Source organism: Eleutherodactylus coqui, chromosome 2 (genome assembly GCF_035609145.1).
Source record: "Eleutherodactylus coqui strain aEleCoq1 chromosome 2, aEleCoq1.hap1, whole genome shotgun sequence".
Lineage (NCBI taxonomy): Eukaryota > Metazoa > Chordata > Amphibia > Anura > Eleutherodactylidae > Eleutherodactylus > Eleutherodactylus coqui.
The window spans coordinates 53,055,358-53,074,574 of NC_089838.1; the positions used below are offsets into that span (position 1 = coordinate 53,055,358).

The window sequence follows — 19,217 nt, forward strand, 5'->3', positions numbered from 1 at the left end:
TCAGCAAGGAGGTTGAAACAGGCTGAACTACATGGACATTATCTTCATTCAGTCGAACATACTATGTTACTATGACTGTCGGAGCAGCGAGGCTGACATTATCACCAATGGTCAGGGCTGAAGTGTTAGCGACATGTCCCTACTAGACGCGGAATGTTGCAGGAACATGATTTTACACATTGAAATCCTGCAAGTGAATTTTGCCCATTGACGGCAAATTTCGCATGCACATCTGCACCAAAATCCACGACACTAAATATTATTGCAGATTTTGGTGCGTTTTTTGCCATGAAAATTGAAGTGGATTTTGGTGTGGAAAATCTGTACCAATTCTGTGAATGTTCCCTAAAGGAATGGTTCTCATCATTACTGCATGGTAAGTAGCTTGGCGCTAAAGAGGCGGTAAATGCCATCGTAGCACAGAGAGCGCCACACCCACGGTACAGAGTATTTACATTTAGGGTCATTCACACAGGCGAATATAGTTTCAGTCTGCATAATATGCAGCGTTTTCAAGGACTGATAATATGCATCTTCACTGCATATTTGAACCTTCTTGCTTTTTTTTTCTTTTTTGTATGCGTATTCACTGCGTTTATGTGCCCAATGCAAACCAGTTCCATTTAGACTGATGAAAGATCGATAGAAGACCTGAAAGCTTGGTGTAACATCATGTATTTTTGTTAGCCATTTAAAGGTATCATATCTACAAGATTACTTGGTTTCTCTCACTGAGAACAATCATACTTCAGTGCGTTTTTCATGTGCACAAAAAAAAAAATTTGCAAGGTTTGTATAAAAACGCAGTGAATCCGCAAATATCATTTATATTCACTGTATATTTATGTGATCCTGTTGACTCTTATAAATAATACGGGCCACAATAGGACATGCAGCCATTTTTTTCACACGCATAAAATACACGCGTGAAAACTGTATGTCTGAATATCCAAATCAATTGTGTTTAAGGCCTCATGTCCAAAGCATAAATTGATTTACAAAAACCGAGCAGGACTACCGCACGTGCGATCCACGCCCATAGGGAATCATTGGGCACTTGCAGATAATTAAATACCTGTGTATGTCATTCTTCCGCGGCATGCGGATCGCACGCGTGGGAAAACAACTGCAGCATGCACCATTTTTATGCGGTTTTCCGCACTGACTGCTACCATTGAAGCCAATAGAAGCCATCTGAAACCACGGGAAAGCAGGAGTTAAAAAAAAACAAAAGAAGGCACGGCGCATGTGAAGCGGCACGTCACCGCAGAAGAAAAAAGATCTGGCCTTGACGGAGGAGACCCCCGCAGCATCCGGACAGGTGAGTATAATGTATTTTTTGGCCTCATGTCTGCAGGCCGGGTGGAATCCGTGGTACAATTGTATTTTGTCTCCACCATAAAAAGGGGTGGAGACCTGCAGAGAGACAGTGAAGGCTTGTTAACGCCCCCAAACGTCCTCATTGGCTGACGAGGGGTTGGAGGTTTTCTGGCACAGATTCCCTGCGGTCCCCAGCTCGTGATTTTTGCAGCTGATGTTGCCTAAGCGCTCAGCCAACATGGCTGAGAGCACAGGAAAGGGGAAGATGAAAGAGGCTGCCGGGGAACAACATCAGCATGTGTCAGAGAAGGCATGGAGTGGCGGAGGTGCTCCGCTAGTTTCAAGGGCCGATGCTTCTTCTCCGCCGCTTATGACACAGCCAGTGTCAGCCGCTGTTACTCTCCAGGACTGCATTAACACGGACCTCATAGGCTGCTTAGGGAAGGGAAAAACCTGCTGTGCTGGTGTGTGAAGGCGTACCGCTTCTCCCTCACTGTCCTTGGCTCCTCTGTGCTCCCGACTGCTGTCCACTGTTACTGTCCTCGCCGCAAGTTATAAGCCACTTCCAACTGTGCTACTGTCCACCGGCCGATGTCAGTCTCCTTGGCGGACCCATGGCAGGAATCCGGGCGTGGAAGGCGCACATACAGTTGAGAATGGAGCCCTGGTTAACCCCCTGGGCGTAATTGCTGTATCTTGTCTCTCAATCAGCATCTAGGGGCATGACAAGGGCATTCACTTCTGCAAACATCTGTCACACCCCTAGCTTCCGATGTCGATAAGATACACCAGTACCAGAATCCGTTGCGGGATTTTGCACAAGGAAATCGTGCCTTAGGCGTCTGTATTACGCACACATAAAAAATATTCGGAATACAGATGGCAACTACGCCAGTGTGATGAGCGCTTATAAACAGCCCTTTGAAGGCAACCAGAATGCTGATGTGGCCCTTGGTGACGAAGTGTTAGGTGACTGTATAGACCTTCTGTGTCTTTAGGATTCTTACTTCCCTCACTGTAACTAGAGATGAGCGAGCGTACTCGGATAAGCACTACTCGCTCGAGTAATTGCTCGGGGCTAAAGATGCGGGTGCCGCTGCGGCTGACAGGTGAGTCGCAGCGGGGAGCAGGGGAGAGCGGGCGGGAGAGAAGGAGAGAAAGATCTTACCTCCGTTCCTCCCCTCTCTCCCCTGCAGCTCCCCGCTCCGTGCCGGCACCCGAATCTTTAGCTCCGAGCACAGCGATACTCGGATAAAGCCAATTACTCGAGCGAGTAGTGCTTATCCGAGTACGCTCGCTCATCTCTAACTGTAACGTAACACTAATATTCGGTTTCTTCTTTCAGACTTCTTGTCTTTTGCCAACTCTCACATAAACCGCACAGAGCGCAGCCCTGCCTAACTGCGCTGGCCGCTGTACTTAGCAGCACTGAACTTCCCGCCTTTTGCACTGGCTTTATATAGTAGTGGTGACGTCACAGTGTCCCTCCTCGCTCGCCTGTCTAGCGCTCCTACGGTGGCCCCTCTAGTCTGATTCTCTCAGACGTTGCGCCCTGAACCTCAGTGCCTCCTCTGTTATGAAACTACACAGTACTAGACAGACGGTGGCTGGGACTTGTAGTACTTCCAGGTTACATTATACGAGGACTGTATAAAGAGCCAGGTCATAGAGTCCCAGCCCCGCCCTCTCATTTGCATACCTGGGATTTCCCCGTCCTTCAGTTCCCGGAATAGGCACCTCCCACAGGCTCACCTGGCTGGATGCAGCGGTCTGATTGGTCAGACGCTCTAGATGATTTGCATACCCGGCAAGAAGGAAGTGTGGTGGGCACCGAGGTCCCGAACGGCCATGAGAGCAGCGGGGCGACTGCTGCTCTTCCTCTCCGGGCTGCTGTGTGCGGCCCGGGGACTCCGGGTTATTTCCTCCCCGCACTTCAACTGCTCCCAGCCGGTGCGTGACCGCCATAACAAATCTCCATGTTGGGAGTTGTAGTCATTCCCCAAATTTTGGTAGTGACGTCACTGTAGCAGGTTGCCCCCCACCGAGCAGTGGTTGACAACAGAGAGCTGTAATGACTAAGGTCATTATGTTCCTTCTCCCTCCTAACATCTCACTCTTTCTGTCTCCGCAGGGGATCCAGTGCGTTGCCGCGAGCGGTAAGTCCTCTTCAGGGTGGCGGGAGGTCAGCGAGGTCACCGCTGAGTCTTGTTCTCCTCTTACAGATGACTGTCTGGACCCCAGCTGGAGCCAACAGTCCAAGTGGACCCCCGCGGCCCCCTCCTACATGGAGGTCACAATGGGAATTGGGCTCAACGACCGCGGATATCGTGTGCCGCTCCTGTGGATCAACTGGACGGTTAGCGTGGAAGGTGAGAGCGTTCTGGGAGACCAATGACACAGGGCAAAGGACGCCAGGGGGATGACCCTTGGGGGGTTGTTGCCAGGGGGATGGACCTTTGGGGAGGGGGGGTTGCTAGGGGGACGGCCCTTGGGGGGGCAGGACGAGGACCCTTGGGTTTGGGGGGTGGGGAGAGAGGACGCCAGGATGAAGACCCTTGGGTTTGGGGAGAGAGGACGCCAGGATGAGGACCCTTGGGAGACATGGGAGGGATGCCTGGGTTCTGATCGTTGGGGTGGGGCAACAGGATGACAACTGGCTGAGCTTTGGGGTGCAGGATAATGACATAGTGACACTTGGTGTACAGGACAATGTTGCGCTGGCACTTGGGTCCCACCTTAGTAAAGCTCACTGTATAATCTGTGCCTTGCAGCTGGCATCCTGACGCTAGAGGGCGCGCAGATCTCTGTTCTGGAGGTCGGTTCAGGTCAGACGCGGTGCGTGCGGTTCCAGTTTGGTAACACTTTCCCGAATCAGCGCGATGAAAACAAGCAGCCAGTAAGTGACCCTTAAAAAATCCCAACAGCCGGAGCTTGGGGTCCTGTATGCACTCTGTCTGATTGTGTGGAGCTGGACCCAGTTCACATTTTAATCTCTCCTTTACCCCAGTGGAGGTTCTTCTACAATAACTTTGAAGTGCATCCTGGTAATAAATACCAGATAAGTGTGCAGCACCTGCCGCCGCAGGGCCACGTAAACCGCAAAGAACAGGAATTCGTTGTACCAGGTAAAGTAGCGGCTGATCTCTTTTATTTATTTAGTCACTTTCTGCAGTCCAAATGAAGCTTTTACTTCAGCGCACAATATCTAAATCTCAGTACCTATAACAGCCACAAGAGGGCACTGTACTCTGTTTTCTTCAATGCCTTTGTGTTTGCATGAAGCTTGAAAAGTTTTCTCTCAAAAATCAACTAAACTAATGACTCACTGTCTGTGCTGACGAAATAATCATCGACAATACTGACCGTCTCTGAAAGCACTGTGTACACCCTGTATTATACTCCACAGCTGCACTCACTATTCTGCTGGTGGAGTCACTGTGTACATACATTACTGATCCTGTACTGCTCCTGAGTTACATCCTGTATTATACTCCAGAGCTGCACTCACTGTTCTGCTGGTGTAGTCACTGTTTTTACACATTACTCCCGCAGAATGCGGCGATGCTGACATGATGCAGACAGACAGCTGCTGCAGACTTGGTACGTATGGTTTGTACGCAGATACTTTGGTATTAGTGTATGGGTGGATAGGGGACTCTCAGGATTTGCCCCCTCTGCACTCCTAGGACTCTGCTGGAACCCAAGCATCAGTCTAGAATTCTCTGGAGACAAACTGATCGTGACATTTACCCCTCGACGGGATGCTCTTGAATATGGCGTTCAAGTCCGTATTGGCCCTCCGCAGACAGTTCTACCGTTGGAGAGAGTCATCCTCAAGCAGGTAACCACATCGGATAATGATTCATATACCTACAGCAGCCGCGAGGCTTTCATGGGGAGCGTGGACACAGCCCCATTTACTCTTCTGTCATGGGTGGGGCTGTGACTATTTCCAGGATGTAAATAGTTTTGCGCTACTGGTTGCTGCCTCCTGGTGGACAGACTTGAATTTGCAACAACTTTTTTTTTTTTCTTCTTGCGTCCAACAGGGGGCAAATGCTGAACGTGTGCAGGTTAACTTCTCCAACCCCATCCGCTATAAACCCTGCTTTTATAACATTTCGGTAACGTATATGGTCTTAGATTTTCTCTAGTTACCTGTTAATCCATACTTGACCTTCATTCTTATATTGTAAAAGTAGGTTGTTTTTTTTTTCTTTTCGTTACTGCAATAGAGCCGCACTTTCTCTGGGGCGACCGGCTTATCCATTTAGTACATGGAGAGCCAACTTGGTTTCACCCGTTCCTGCATAAGTGATTCAGTGACGACGCAGGATGCTCTGACATGATGAGTCCTCACGCTCAGATACAGAAACGTTTGCCATCTGCTGGCCTCAGGCAGTACTACTTTGTTCATTTTTACCCCTCCTATGTGCTAACCTCCTCTTTGCTTTTTATTAGGTGTGGCCTTATATGCCTTCTTGTGACACGGACTGCAGGCGGCTGTGGTACACTCCAAAGTGTCATCCTACTCCTGATAAGGTGGAGACAACCCCAGGTGAGTACAGACCACAAGTTTGCAAATCCATCAGTTACAACCCCAATTCCAAAAAAGTTGGGCTGCTGTGTAAAATGTAAAGAAAGAGAAAAAAAGAATGCAATTATTCGAAAAATCTCATCCAACCATATTGTATCCACAATAGAACATATCAGGGGGGGCGACAACATGTTTCCATTTCATTTAAATAAGTAACTCCCTTAGAAGTCCATGGCAGCAACACATCTCACAAAAGGTGGGTGGGGCCGTGACTACCATTATGTAGCATCCACTCTTCTTGGAAGTGAGACCACCAGTTTTGGGAGAGGAATGTTTACCCCTTCCTGTCTGATGTAGGATTCTCGCTGCTCCACAGTCCGCAGTCGTCTCTGACGGATTTTCGTCTCATAATGCGCCAAATATTTCCTATTGGTGGATGGTCTGGACTGCAGGTAGCCGGTTCATCACCCGGACTCCTTCTGTGAAGCCAAGTTTGCAGTATATGGTTTAGTATTATCTTGCTGAAATATGCAAGGCCTTCCCTGAATGGAGTATATGTTGTTCTACAACCCCTATATCAGTGTTTTCCCCTACATAAAATGGGGTGTACTCAGGGGAAAGGATTATGACATCTACTCTTATTTGTACCATGTTGGAATACATACGACTTTTTGGTCGCTTTTTATTGCTTTTTTTTTTGTTGTTGTCTCTTGGAGACAGGATGACCAAAAAAGTGCAATTCTGGTGTTCTTTATTTTTTTTTATCGGACGACGTTCACCATGAGGAGTAAATAATGCGCTATTTGATAGATCGGACTTTTACTGACACAGCGATACCAAATATGTATTTTTGTCTTATTTAGATTCTTTTATTGTAAATATGGCAAAAGGGTTTTTTTTTTCCTTTAACTAGTAAAACTTTTTATTCTGATTTTTCTTTCTTGGATCGCTCCTGCACTATGATGTAATGCTATGGCATTACATCATACTGCGATGGGGCAGGCAGTCTATCAAGCCATGCACGGGGATGGCTTGATAGGGACCCCCGAACATCGGGGGATTTAAATGCCTCTGTCAATTCTTTGACAGGTTAATGGCTCCGATCAACGGCGCTGCCGATTGGAGCTGTTGCTGCCAGGTGACGGCTGTATCTCTCTTCATACATACCCCCGACAATGCAGAACGTAAATGTACGCCCTGCAGCGCTAAGGCGTTAATGAAATAAATGCCCCTTTCCCCTCTGACATGTCCTATGTTCTATTGTGGATACAATATGGTCAGATGAGATTTCTGAATCCTTAAATTCACATTCTACACAGCGGCACAACTTTTATGGAATTGGGGTTGTACAATGACAATACAATAGATCCAGCAAAGAACCAAATGAGGTCCTGCAGTTTAATAGTTAACAGGAAACTAACAGAATAACAAATTCAGCTCTGGATGTGACGGGAGTAGAAGACTTCTTCTAGGGATTTGCAGAGCTTGCTGGGCTAGACATCATGTATAACATGTTCTCTTATCTGTAGTGCCGCCTGGACCCCGTTATGTGTGGCCGATTGCAGCGCTTGTGACAGTTATGGCCTTCATGGTCACAGTTATCCTCCTGTGGCGCTTTCGAGGTAAGAACCAAACGTTGGTGGATTTAGGATCCGGGAATTTCCCCTTATATCGTGTCAAAAAAAAATTTGATTTAGATGTTCATCTTTTCTGGGCTTCTGCTTGGAAAATATTCCTTGTTATATCTCATGATCTATCAGTTCATGGCAGCAATTATTCAGCTCCTCCAACACACAAGCTATTTAGGGATAATAGGCAGAGTCCCCTCCCCCGCTGCACGAGTCATCTCATCTTCTGCATCTGTTGTGGGTGTTCGTGACTCACAGTGGTGAGCTGCGGGTAGAGCGGGCGACATGCTGTTTTTTTTTTTTTAAACGAGGACTTCATTGACTTTATCCTTTTCTTCTCTTACAGCTTGTATCTCCCCATCAGGTGAGTGAAAGTTAATTTTTTTTTTTCCCCATCGCTTGTATAGCGATGACATACTGCAGTGCTGTACACACCTTGTATCACTAATAGGATAAGTGTTTCTGGAATAGGAGCCCACAACTTCTCAGTGATGGCGCTTTTATACCACCATGTGAACATACCCTACAGTCCAAGAATGCAACTGCACCCTCCTGCTCACCTGTCCTAATTTTAATGGTGCCTGTCTATAAAATAAGCATTAATTTCTTATGGCATCAACATATTCTGTAGCGCTGCTCACACATTGTAATCGTTCCCCAGCAACTCAGTCTAATCTCTCTATCTCCATACTCCCAATTAGATGCAGTCATGTATTTAGGGTAGAATGAAAATCCAGGGTGCGGGTCATAAAAACATCGCGTAGATGTTGCCGCTGCAGTTCTGTTAACTGGACCGCAGTGTTGAAAGAAGCAAGGTAGAAGTAGAAGATTCAAGAGCGATATTTCTTAATGAGAAAGATTAATAATCTTTACAACGAGGCAGAAAGTGAGGTGGTCATATGTATGAGTAGATGCTTTGCTTTCCTGCCCACTAGTGGACAATACTTCCAAATTCTTAGCTTACAGTACTGCTTCATATTGTAATTTTTTTTTTTTTTTTTTTTTTTTTTTTCTTTGTTGCAGTCAAACCCCCTATTCATTTGCCACCACTTGTCCCGCCTCCGCTAGTGAAACAGAAGGTGTGGTTGGTATACTCTGCCGATCACAGACTTTACATCAACGCTGTCATTAAGCTAGCAGACTTCCTGCGGGTGGCATGGGGCCTGGATGTTGTACTGGACCGGCACCAAAGCGCAGAGATCGGTATAAAAGGTGCCATGACCTGGCTGAGCTACCAAAAAGACCAAATCGAGAAGATGAACGGGACGATTCTTATTCTTTGTTCCAGCGGGGCACAAGCAAAATGGCGAGCCATGCAGAACCGCCAGGAAACACGTGTAAGGTTACCTGAAGACGCCAGTTATGTGTTTGGTGACCTATTCACTCCTGCCCTGGCTCTCATCCTCCCCGACTTCCTGAAGGGAAAGCCTTACGACCGCTACGTGGTAGCTTATTTCAGCGACCTATGTGACGTCGGAGATATACCTTCTCCACTTGAAATCTGTCCTTGCTACGCTCTCATTGAAAACCTGCAACTCCTCTTATTCCGCATCCAAAGAATAGAGCGTCATCAGCCCAACGTCCAATATAACATCGACCTGGAAAGAGAACAGAGCTACCGCCATTTGGTAAAGGCGATTGAGCAGTGCCGGGCTTGGCAAGAAACTCATTTGGATTGGTTTGGGAGAGAATATTCTCAAGTAGAGGCCAAAGATGAGTCCATAGAAGAAGAGGAGGCTGGACATGAGCTAACATGTAGAGCCTTTCCTCAGATCCGCCGTCCTGAGACTTCAGTCTCTAAGTTGACTCCATGCATCATCGAGCCGGACTCGATTAGGTTGGTAAACCCTTCTCTCATGGTTGGACCTTTAAGTATTTGCGTAGTACCACTTCTTAATGAGGAGCGTTCACCAGTCACTGTTGTACAACCATCTCTCAATACAGAAGCTTTAAGAGTGTCTTATAGGCAACAGCCATACTTGGTCAACATCGATGAGTCTGTCCCAATTTGCAATGAGTATTTTGGTCAGATGGACTTAATTGAACAAGATGTAAAATCTGAGAATTTAAATGAAGCCCAGAAAAGGTTTTTCTGTCAGAGCATCTCAAAAGTAAACCCTGACTTGCTCTTCTCCATAGCCAAGTCCTCATCTAGTGTAGATCTGACAGTCAATGGGCCGCTACTTCCGATAGACATGTCTACACCACAAGACCAAGGCGGCCAGTCTGTGGACTTGAGGGAAGCTCAGAAAAAGTTCTTCTGCCAGAGCATCTTAGAAGGTCATCCAGGAGGCCCAAGTGTGGCCTTCAAAGAAGATCATTTATTTGCTGGAGATGACTCTGTCTATGAACGTTTACGTCAGATAGACTTGTCTATACAACGTCAGCAAGACGTCCGGGCTGAGGAGTTGAAGGAAGCTCAGAGGAAGTTCTTCTTTCAGAGTATCTTAGATGATGAGTATTTGGCCCCTGATGTGGCCTCCAACGATGATTCGCCACTTTTTGAACATCGGCCGTTGTTGGTTCAGAATGGTATACCAGTGCCAACACTCAATGAACCTTTACTTCAAAGTGATGGTCAAGGTTCCCAGTCCACGGCTCTGGGAGCAACCCAGGAACACTGGTCCCAGCCCAAAGTTCCAGGAGGCCAGAGAGCAGTGCGGGACGCAGACGATGAGCTTGATATCTATGCAGAATATAGCGATCTTTACCAGGATTTCCAGCGTCCACATGCCGTCATAGGTCAGACTGATAACATGAACTGCCACTCGGAAGACCTGGGATACGGGACCTGGAACCACAATAATCTGGAGCCGATAGAAGCGGAGTGAAGAAGGACTGACTAAATTTATGTAACAATGTCTGTCTTTTACTCCAGTCACAACCAAAGCTGCACTTGTGTTCTGGTCCTGGTCCAGACTATTATTGTGCCCAAGTAACTGCCTTACGGCACAAATGCCAACCAGCAGAATTGTGAATGCAACTTTGGATGTGACTAGAGTATAAAACATGATGTAACTACAGCAAAGGTAGCTGCACACTAGATGATGATTAAAGGGAACCTGTCACGTTCCCACAACACCATAAACTAAGTTCTAGTACTGGCTGGGAGTCGGGTAAGTTATTTTGTATACTCGCTCCCTGGTTCCTGTGGTGCCTGCCGCAGGAGCTCTTTCACGGCCCTGAAAATCCGATTCTCTTCACAGGGCTGTGCGCACTGTGGCTCTAGGCTGAAAGAGCGCACACACAGTACTGTGTAAAGAATCAGATTTTCAGGGCCATGTGTGATCTTTAGCGACGGGCACCACAGGGAATGGGTATTAAAAAAACAACCCTTCCGGACTCCGTCACCCACCCCCTTTTCCTCCCAAATGGCACTCTCGCTTAGTTTCTAGGGTGTAAGGTGTGACTGGTTCCCTCTTTAATTTGTTATCCATCTACAAATATAAAAAGTCTGCATTTTTAGCATGAGAAATGTCTCTCTTCTAAATGGCGCCGCGTCCCCTGCGTCTGTGGATGGTTACTTCACTCACCACTATGTGGTGCCTTACTTTTATCCTGCATAAGGCCTCCTTCCCACGAACGGATTTCCACCGCGTAATTCGCGTCGAAAATCCGCTGCGTTGCCCGCAGCTATTAGGTTCTATTGAACCTAATCGCTCAGGGCACACGGTGCGGAATTCCACACCGTGAAATCTCCCGTTTTCACCCGCAGCATGCTCTATTTGCCGCGGGTGTACGCGCTGACGGCTTCCATTGCAGTCAATGGAAGCCGTCAGTTCACGCTATCTCCCGCTGTAACACAGCGGAAGATAGCGTGAAAACGCTTTCCCGCCTACCGCCGCCGCGTCACATGACACGGCCGGCCGCGTCATGTGACGCGGCGTTGGGCAGGGAAGCGTCATGCGGGAGCGAAAACGCCGGATCCGCTGGTAAGTATGGGGTCTCTGGGGGGCGCCGTGACGGGCTTCGCCGCGGAATATTCCGCGGCGGAGCCCGTCACGCTCGTGTGCAGCCGGCCTAAAAGCAATGAATGTAAGTTTCTTAGTCGGGTAGACTATATTTATGTTATGTCGGTACGCGGGTAGCGTCCATTCGGCGATTGCTTTGCTTTCTACTATTCTTTACGGATCCGAAATTTTCTCTGCATGATTGGTTTACAATGGCCCAAACAGTTTGCAGCACAAATCTGCATCTTCTGTGGATGGTTTGTAACATATTACAATGCATTTCCTTTTAATCTGGCAATTTTTGTTCTGTAGCAACTGCTAATCTAGTTTGCCATAAACCGCCCTATTCTGGATTGGCAAAATACAACGGTCCCCGAAGATGACTGTGATCCCCAGTGTAAGCACACATGTCATTTCCAAGGGCCACCACCTACCTGTGTATGCATCATACAGAGTTCTGATTGTTTGGTTCATATAGTTATGCAGTTAGATGCAGTGTGATCTCATCACTTTGGTTATGTTGATTCAGATTATTAGGAGTAATGAAATGCTGGACTAAAGGAATTTTTATGAGGACGTTGTCACTTAGATCAGTTATTTGTCTTTGTATTTACATATTCACTACATCAGTAAACAAAGGAACTGATCGATGCAGTTGTGTCCTGATTTTCCAATAATCACATAAGACGCGGCGGACAGGTTATCGCCATTTATTCATCAGTTATTACAGTCACGGCAAGCAGGCGACATCAACTGCGTGTCTGTACAGAGTCTGTCCGATTCAGTCCCTGTGCCAACTATATAATTGCAGATCTAAAAATATATGTATTTACATAGTAGGCAGTATGATAGTAGCTATATTCTTATACAGAGGGGGCAGTATTGCAGTAGCTGTATTCTTGTACAGGGGTGGCAGTATTACAGTAGTTATAATCTTGTAGATGGGGGCAGTATTACAGTAGTTATAATCTTGTACATGGGGGGCAGTGTTATAGCAGTTGTATTATTGTACACGGGGGGGGGAGGGAGGGTATTAGAGTAGTTATATACTTGTATATATGGACAATATTACAGAAGTTATGGTCTTGGATATGGAGGGGGCACATTATTGTAGCTGGTATATTGATTCAGATCAGGCTTATCAGTAAATGTCTGGTAAGTTTGATATCCCGCCCACTGCAACGGTACATGATAGGCAATGATAATATATAAATTCTGTGGCATTGCAGTACTGAATCATACAGAATCTTTACAGACACGGATCTGCCAGCTTTTATAAAACACTATTGGACCAAAAAAAACAACTTAGTTTTAGTACAGGAATCACATGCATTGTTCATTATCTCTCCGCTGTTGGCCACCTAATGACGCCACAAATCATAGGGTACAATACTGATCGCGCCGGTCTGCAGGCGTCCTGTCATTGTGCATTGTTGCGTATGAGAACCTGAGGTGCAGCCCTTGGTGCTGTGTTGCGTGGTTTCTTTAATCTCCTGAGTACCTTGTTGCATTTACAATCAGTTCACATGAGTGAGATAGCGATGGCTCTAGAAGAACAGCCCTTGGTGGAATTATCATTTGGAAAACGATGACATGACACATCGGAGGCGCTCGGTCACTGCAATATTTTACAGAAGAGTCTTGGTGATTAGCGGCTATTGTACTAGTTCGGGGAAATGCTTTCAGAACAGTTTCTACAGATATAAAGAAAGACCCTGCATGTACACTGCGGATGCTTCTACATGGGGAGGAGTCCTGGGTATTTTTCCTAGGATTTCTAATTATGCAAATAGCTAGTGTCTACTTGGAAACCATCAACAAGCAGCTATTTACAAATCTGTTAATGAGTACATTGCTTTATAATGGCTGAAAATGGGCTGTGCGTAAGAGGCCTCCTACACTGGCATATGTTCATCCATGAGACATGCACGTTTTTGATAAAACGTAGCATTTCATGCATCCATTGAAAAAAAAAAAAACACTTTTTTTTTTAAATACAGTTTTGCAAAACTTAATAATGTTTTTACATGATTTTCTTTTCCATGCACATTTCTCGCATACGTGAAACGTACATGAAAGTGCTGGTGTGGATGGGCCATAACTTATCAAACTCTCACAGTATGATGGTACAATATGGGTTTGACATAAAGGATTTGTAGATAATCCACAGAAGAAATCTGCATCTGAAACGGCCCAGTGGAATTGCACGTGGATTAGCACTATTATAATACAAAATAAGGTAGAAAAGGACATAACCTGATTGTTGACGGTTTCCACTTGGTAATCATTTTACTCTCCCTAAAATACACAAAATAAAAAAACAAGTTCCAAAGATGGTGGATTGTATATCTGTTGACGTCAGTGATCCACATTTGGGGGATTTTCCGCAGGTTTTGAGATGGATTTTACCCCATCATTTCAAGAGGTAAGCCACGCCAAAAATCTGCAGCATAAATTGACATGCTATGCATTTAAAATTTGCACCGCAGGTCCATTTATGTTGTAGGCTTTTTCACAGTGTATGCTCCTCCTGTAAAATGCTGCACATTTTCCCACAGGCAATTGCACTTTGGAAAGTTTACAGTATGTCCGCTATGTAGGAACATATCCTTAAAGTGACAGTCTCTTCAGATATTCAGCTCTAACTAGTGACTATTAGCCACTACTGCGACTCTAGCCAATGATGCATCACCGTATGTCGGCATTTCTGCATCAGGTCTAGTACAATTTCCCCAGCTTCACTGTGCGCTAAATATGTACAGAGATGTATTCAATGCATCCCTGGCACCACTGTGCGCCTACACTGAAATGTATGCCAGGTACGAGTTGGCATACACTTCTGGTATAATTTACATCAGTTTATGTATAAATCTACCGTCCGTCTCCCAATAAGCCATGGCCAATTTTTAAAAAAGCGGCACGACTTGCGTAGAAAGAAGAAAAGTTGTTATTTTTTAGTGTAAATACACCTTTGGGCAAAAATGTTTTTTTTGTTTTTGTTTTTTTTTACTCCAGCAACTGGCATAAAGCTGTTCATAAATGTGCCCCATAATACAGCTGTGTCTGTCCTGACCGTTAGTCTTCTGCCCCAGACTCCAAGCATCATAGAGTCCTGTGATACTCAAGAGTTTGGGTCAGGAGACAGATGTTCAGGCCAAGGGAAACCATAGGGAAAAAAAACGATAACCACCACAACCGAGAATGGCTGCATCCCAATCACTCATAATTTTTGTAATGCTACTAACAAATGCAGTCAAATTCCTTTAATCCAGCATCAATGGGACCTGACAGACACCAGATTATCTGATCTTCTGGATTATTGGATATTGATATCAAAGTATTGAAATCTCTGCTGTATGAGCAGAGAACCTACAGAGAGAAATGTACTACAATTTGGGCTGAAAACAAGTGCCAAATTATCAAATGCCAGATTAAAGGAATTTCACAGCACCCTTAAACAATGAAAAGCAATTCAGTATCATTGAAATAATCAAAGGAAAATACTAAAAAGTATTTAAAAACAACAAGAAATTAAAAAATGAAATATAAAATCTCCCAAATTAGGATTTTGTAATTTTCCCAAAATCTTGGAATGTGTTCCAAAATTTAGCAATTCTCTGAAATCTACAATAATCCAGGAGCCCAAAGGCCAGGGCAAGGAGATATAAGGCAGTGCTAGGCTCAGGGCACAGACCTGATTGGTGGAATTAGTACATAATGGCAACCTGCAACATGCGGTGACAAGCTGGAAGGAAGTGGAGAGACTTCTGCATTACTTCCTGCATTTGGTAGAATATGGTTTTACAGTTCACTCTAACATTAAATATATTATCTTCATACAAAAAATTATATTTTCTCTTAGAACCTGTAGGGGTCAGTGTTGCTAATATTACAGTGACACCTTCAGGTTGATGTGAGTACTGCAGCTGTGCTGAATTGGAGAAGTCATCTGGATAGGAAGCTGCTGCTGTAAAATCCTTTCTGTATAGAATTTAATGCATCTAAAATTTTTAGTAAACATCATTTTATATCAAGAGTTCCCCTTTCAATCCACATTTCTCCTGTGACAACAATCCCAGTAGAGGGGATGCACTCTCTCTACTAAGTTACATCCAGCCCTTGTTCGTATTAAGGTTCTTGTGGTTGCATGCATTACTTGTCAAATCCACCTAAAAGTCAGTTTTTTAACAATTTTTGAAAAATTGAAGGGCCGGTGCACCATGAAAAATCTTCATTAGGACACAATGCAATTCTTAAAAGTATACTAAAGGGAGCCATGGCACCCACTAGGCCCGAGCAATTATCATTTAAGGAGTGAGGGGGAATTACTTCTGCTCCCCTTCTTGGCACTTCAGGGGCTCTTTATTGGGTGCACAAAGCTGTAAGAGTGCATTTTGCTGGTGATGGGTTCCCTTTAAGATCTATAATTATAAATTATGAAAGGATCTCACTAAGCGTAACCACATGACGTTTACAAACGATCTACCATCGATATATGTTAACATGTTACATTGGTATGACTTTACAGACTCCATATAGATTACAGGACCTCCCAGTCCTATAGCAAACACTCCCCTATTTTTATGGGATTTCCATATATTATAACTTCAAAATTTGGACACTTGAGGTGGTGTGAAATTGACCTGGAGACATTAGAAAGCTCTTCATGCCTTGAGGTCTAAGGAGGAATCTAGGCTCTCACTTATTTTCATGGCAGTGTTGGCAAAAGTAGAAGATAAAGGTGCGCTGGAGACCGAGGGAGGCATAGGAGTTAGCTGGTATATTACAATTACCCGGGACAGGAAGGCTCAGTTCTGTGATGTCACAGCAAGTGTATTGACATAAGCATGGGGTCCCATGTCGTTTTCAGACACGCAGTGGCTGAACTGTCCCGGAGGGCGGTCCGCATGGTCAGGACCGGGAGATTTGAGGAGGCAACAGAGCTCCAGGACCTCCAGCCAGCGGCAGGCCAAGAAGAAGACATTCTTTAGCATGAATACTGACATCGGTTGGTTGGTTGGACTCAACATCAAGAAACAACGAACAGCCAACAGAGGAGCATCCACCAATGAGCTGCAGAGGAAGCGAAGGAAGAGACGACAACAGCCGGCAGGGGCTGCTGAGTCCAATTCTGACAACCAGAGGACAGGGGACGCCAAAGCCACAAAGTAGACGACCAATAGGGGGTAACGGATTAGGGGGGTTAGTGGTAGTTTTCCTTCCAGCATGGGCTCCAGGAGGGCATAGCTGTCGAGCAGGTCCAGGCAGGAGGCAAGGAAGTGACTGCTGGCTTTTTGATGTGGCCATCCTCGTGGGTCAGCACTGAGCGAGCGCACCAGAGACCACAGGAGCGGGACTGAGAGGGCCACAGTGAGTCTGAAACCTGTGCTGCCCAGTGGTACCCCAGCCTCAATCTGATCCACTATTGGCGTGCAGATTATCAGAGTCACCTTTGGAGTGAAGGCAATGGCATATATGAGCCAGGCTAAGTGGCTATAAGCAAAATGGCCCTTTTTTTGCCGGTGAACTTGTCCATATCCGGTGGAGCTGAGTGACCCTTGATAGGTGTTTTGGCCCCTGCTGTTCTTGGAGTAGAAGATCCCCCATCCTGCAACCACAACCAGGTCAGTGGCTATCCAGGAGCACCAGTACAGGTCAGTGCCGGCAATCAGGTAGAGGTCCAGCAAGGCCCCCTGTGCCAGCAGCAGCACCACGGACAGCATCTTATAACAGCCACGTAGAGGACAGGCTGGGCCCCCTTGTGGCAACCTTCCAGGGCCCCCATGTGGAAACTCCCCAGCTGTCATTTCCAGACTGGAGGTGGTGGAAGAGGGGGCCAAGGAGGGGGGGCACGAGGGGGCCACGGGTAGTGGGGAGAGTGGAGGGGGCAGGATGTCAGGGGGCAGGAACTACAGCAGTGAGAAAAATGACAAACCTAACAAGATTAGGGGGTAATCTCAGGGTCCTACAGCCATGGGGGCTGCATTGAATCCAAAGTGGAAACTAGCAATCCTCTAATGAGAATATGGAGTGTCTAAAGGAATTATTGGGTGGTACCAATATAGGCATGAATCTGGATTAAGAGGGTACAATATTAATGGGGTGTAAATCAGAGGATGCACTAATAATAGGGAGTAAAATAGGAAGGTCCACTAATAAAGAAGTGCTCTAATAAGGGGATGTAAGAAGAGTTTGCACTAATAAAGAGGTGTAAAATAAGAGGGTCCACTACTAACAGGCTGTGTCTGTGTCCTGCAAAGCATCACAACCGGAGGAAATAATGGGGTGCATTTCGTCAATCATCAGATATGGTGGGCTATGAATGTAATATTTGGGGGTACCATGGGTAATAAGGGACCAGGATTGGGGTATAGGAATAGGAGAATCTATGATAACATGTCTGGATGCACAGATGAAGGTTTGGGGTACACAGGGAGTAAAGTGACAGTCCCAGCTATATTGGGGGGCTGTTGGCTGTGATCAGAGGTAGTGGTTACAAGAAGGCACAGCTGCTAGGAGGTAAAAGATGGCAGAGGCAGCACCCGGCAAAGGTCCATAAATCCAGTTATTGGGGTGCAGGGGGATGCACTGACCTGGGGGTGCAGAGGAGGGTGTGACACCCGGCAGAGGCTGCAGCCTGGAAGATGTGACATCCCGGGGATAAACCCTAATATCCGGCAGCTGCAGAATGCACAGGAGTTGGGGGCCCCAGGATCCCGGAGAGGCTGCTCAGGGGCCCCAGTAGCACCGGGATAACCGGAACAGCTGCTGCTGCTTTTTTTTCTGCGGCCGAATGAGTTCCAGATCTGCTGCCCCCTGGTGGTGAGAGGAGGAGGCTGCAGGGGGAGGAGAACGCTATATTGTGTCTAGCAAAGCTACAAGGTAACGCTACATCCCGGCGAGCTCGTGTGGGCACTCAGTGCAGGACTACAAGTCCCAGCAGGGCTCAGCATCCTCCAGTCATCCGGCTCCACCATTTCCTATAAGATGATACAGATTCATTCAGACAGAAGTGGGTCACCATGACAGGTGCTGGGAGGGCATCACGTCTCACACAGCACTGATGCTTGTGGTTTTCATCATTTGTAAACCAGACAGGACATACTGAGAGTTGTAGTTTGTGTGTGTGTTTGGTGGGGGCACAGGTTGGAGACCATGTAATCTCATAAAGAAGTAAAGGGTTAATAATGAAAGAGGAGCCAGGATCACCAAGCTGCCCCTTAAGTAGTCCCTTATAATAATAATGCCTCCAGTGTGGCCTCTTATAGAAATAGTGCCCCAAATAACGCATCTTATAGTAATAGTGCCTCCAACATGGCCGCTTATGGTAATAGTTCCCCAGATGTGGCCTTTTATAGTATCAGTGCCCCAATGTGGCCCCTTACAGAAATGGTGCCCGGCTAGCTTCAGCCTGATTCCTTCTGGTATTTTCCTGGGTGAAATAGTGTAGCATGCTGCCATATTTTATCCCTTATTTTTTGCCACCTGTGCCCCAGAGGCTGAGATGCAGATGTGAGACTAGCCTTAAATGGAGAATGCGTAACCGAGCTCCCCAAACACCATGCGACATACATATCACTGCCATCCTCTGATGTGGCTGTATTGTCTGCTCTATCATATTGACACCTGACTACCAGACACAAAATACAATGCAAGACCAAATGTTACAACCAAGACTTTAACAAGAAGCATCCTACTAGTGGTGCAGAATCCCCTTGATCATAAATATAACGATTATTACAAAGTGGCAATTCATTCCTCCTCTTATATCTACTGTATAGA

At 46.1% G+C, this 19,217-nt stretch overlaps 2 protein-coding genes across 3 annotated transcripts; one reads left to right on the top strand and one right to left on the bottom strand.

Annotated features, from left to right (window-relative positions):
- Positions 1-3,105: 3,105 nt before the first annotated feature.
- On the top strand, positions 3,106-12,082 carry IL17RA (interleukin 17 receptor A). 2 transcript variants are annotated; one of them, XM_066590974.1, is made up of 12 exons: positions 3,107-3,270; positions 3,452-3,476; positions 3,543-3,689; positions 4,092-4,216; positions 4,328-4,445; positions 4,873-4,920; positions 5,007-5,161; positions 5,370-5,444; positions 5,782-5,878; positions 7,387-7,479; positions 7,832-7,849; positions 8,509-12,082. In XM_066590974.1, the coding sequence occupies exons 1-12, from the start codon at positions 3,112-3,114 to the stop codon at positions 10,314-10,316; spliced, it is 2,868 nt and encodes a 955-aa protein (XP_066447071.1). In that variant the 5' UTR covers positions 3,107-3,111; the 3' UTR covers positions 10,317-12,082. The 2 variants fall into 2 exon arrangements, with proteins under 2 accessions (XP_066447070.1, XP_066447071.1); XM_066590973.1 differs by having other exon boundaries at positions 3,106-3,270; positions 3,452-3,689.
- A 47-nt stretch (positions 12,083-12,129) lies between these two features.
- Positions 12,130-18,661, bottom strand: TMEM121B (transmembrane protein 121B). Its single transcript, XM_066590975.1, has one exon. It carries the CDS (start codon positions 17,240-17,242, stop codon positions 16,244-16,246), a length of 999 nt encoding a protein of 332 aa, XP_066447072.1. The 5' UTR covers positions 17,243-18,661; the 3' UTR covers positions 12,130-16,243.
- Positions 18,662-19,217: the final 556 nt, after the last annotated feature.